The sequence below is a fragment of the Gavialis gangeticus genome, unplaced genomic scaffold, assembly GCF_001723915.1.
Source record: "Gavialis gangeticus isolate Ggan-Ray unplaced genomic scaffold, GavGan_comp1, whole genome shotgun sequence".
NCBI classification, from domain to species: Eukaryota; Metazoa; Chordata; order Crocodylia; family Gavialidae; genus Gavialis; species Gavialis gangeticus.
The window spans coordinates 31,561,878-31,563,820 of NW_017728994.1; the positions used below are offsets into that span (position 1 = coordinate 31,561,878).

Genomic DNA, 1,943 nt, shown 5'->3' on the forward strand with positions numbered 1-1,943 from the left:
GCTCCTAAAAAGGCTCACATATGCCTCTTAGTGGTGGGCTTTGGCAAGTTTTTTATAGCCTTTACCCTTTCATCAGACAATTCCTGCAGTTCCTTGTTTTGGATAGGGGTGGGGAGGTGATGAACAATGCAGTTTAGGATACCTGGAGGATTCACCAGACACTAGGCACAAAATTCCTGCACATAATGTTTAGCCAGTTCACAGAGGATGAGTTCAAAACAGTACCTGATTTTTCCAGTGTGCTACTGAAATATTCCAGGAAGTTTAAACCAGTCTTAACTGGTGTGCATGCCTAGACTCTTAAGTTTTAAAGTGTATTTAGAACTTTTTAAGCATTATGTCTGTCCATACTCTCAAGTAGAATTTTAAGTGCTCAATGTTGGCTTAATGAAGGGGAGGGGGAACCCAACAGATGCTTAACTGTAAAAATACGAAAAGTTAGTTCAAGCTTGTATGAAGATGGAAACCAAAATAAAATTTAATATTTATTAGAATTTCTTCTGGTAACAGCACTCAACATCTTAACAAACCAGGTTGTGAAGTCTTAAAAAATTCAGGATTACAAAAAAAGTTAAAATAAGTTGTTCCTTGTATTTAATGGCAACAAAGGGGAAACCCTCTATTTAAAAAAAACCTGCCATATAAAGAGTATTTTAAGAAAGTGAGATTAACATGATACGTTGTTTGCAGAATGGACGCACAATATATGAATGCCAATCTGAATGGGACTGAGGTGCACAAAGTACCGCACCCTTTGAAATGCTGAACAGGTGGTTTGAATTAAGAGGGGAACTTCCTAGTGAAATAACTTAAAGATACCACACAATGGACAAAAAACAAGATCGAATACAGAAGACAGTACATGACACCCTCATCACAGCACCCCCTCAAGTCTGGTTATACAGTAAATATTAAACTTAGTAAAGTGCATCTTTTAAAGACTTGTCTAGTGAAATAGTTTCGCCAAATATAAAACACTTAACACAAGACGTGCAATAACAGTTAAATCATAGTGTAAGTTTTTAAAAACTATTTTTTAAATTTTGTTTCCCTAAAGAATAAAGGTGTCAGCTACAGTAGTGTTCACATTATTCTTCAATGAAATGCATCCTCATGTGCTTTTGTTACTTGGCAAATCTTTAGATATGGAGCAGGGCAAAATAATGCAGTTTAAGTCAATGCTTCTTTCAATATAAACAACTCCTCCTGGCAGAATAGCCACATGCAGCACAACCATAGTTAGATTTTGGGAAGCTTTGGTGCACTAACAACAGGGTTTGTCTCCTGCAAATACCTCCGCCCCGCACTCTTGTAGTCATATGTGCAGGTGTGAGTCTCTGCATAGCGATGAGTTGCACAGAAGTTGTTTCCACATCTGAAGAATGAAGAACATGAAATATTAGGAACTACCTTCTAAAAAAAGTCTGTCCCCTCTATGACTGATTCACAAAGGGCCCTTTGTTTCTACCTCATCCTACCTATTTGGAAGTTGGCACTGAGTTTCTTACCACTTTGAACTACTCCCTCCCCCTGCTGACTGGCCACCACTGCAGTCTTCTACTACAGGTGAAATTTAGAGAAGTTAGCAAAGCTAAAATGACAACGTATTAAACAGGAATCAAAACAAATAGAAAACAAAGAACACAATGCAACCATAACAATATAAGAACTGCCATTTAGTGGGTCAGACCATAGGTCCATCTTGCTCAGTATCCTGCATCACACTGGCAGAGAGTGAATGCTGAAATGGAGAGTGAACTGGATATGACCAGGGTTTCTTCCACTATTCCTCTCCCACTTGCTGCCTCTGGCATTTAGGCATAGGGAAGTCTTATTCAGAGGTTGTACCCCTAACTCCCAAGCTCAATAGCTATCAATGCACTTTCTTTCAAGAATGTGTCCAATCCCTTTGTGAATTTGGCTAAATTGTCAGCGTCCACAAC

At 38.7% G+C, this 1,943-nt stretch overlaps 1 protein-coding gene across 6 annotated transcripts in view; it reads right to left on the minus strand.

The window, feature by feature from the left end:
- Positions 1-472: 472 nt before the first annotated feature.
- Positions 473-1,943, minus strand: part of ZFAND4 (zinc finger AN1-type containing 4) — a 110,942-nt gene continuing 109,471 nt past the window's right edge. For all 6 annotated transcript variants that reach the window (XM_019502531.1, XM_019502528.1, XM_019502532.1 and 3 more), the window contains exon 10: positions 473-1,375. In XM_019502531.1, the coding sequence (XP_019358076.1) occupies positions 1,240-1,375 (136 nt within the window). In that variant the 3' untranslated portion in view covers positions 473-1,239. The remainder of the gene's footprint in view (positions 1,376-1,943) is intronic.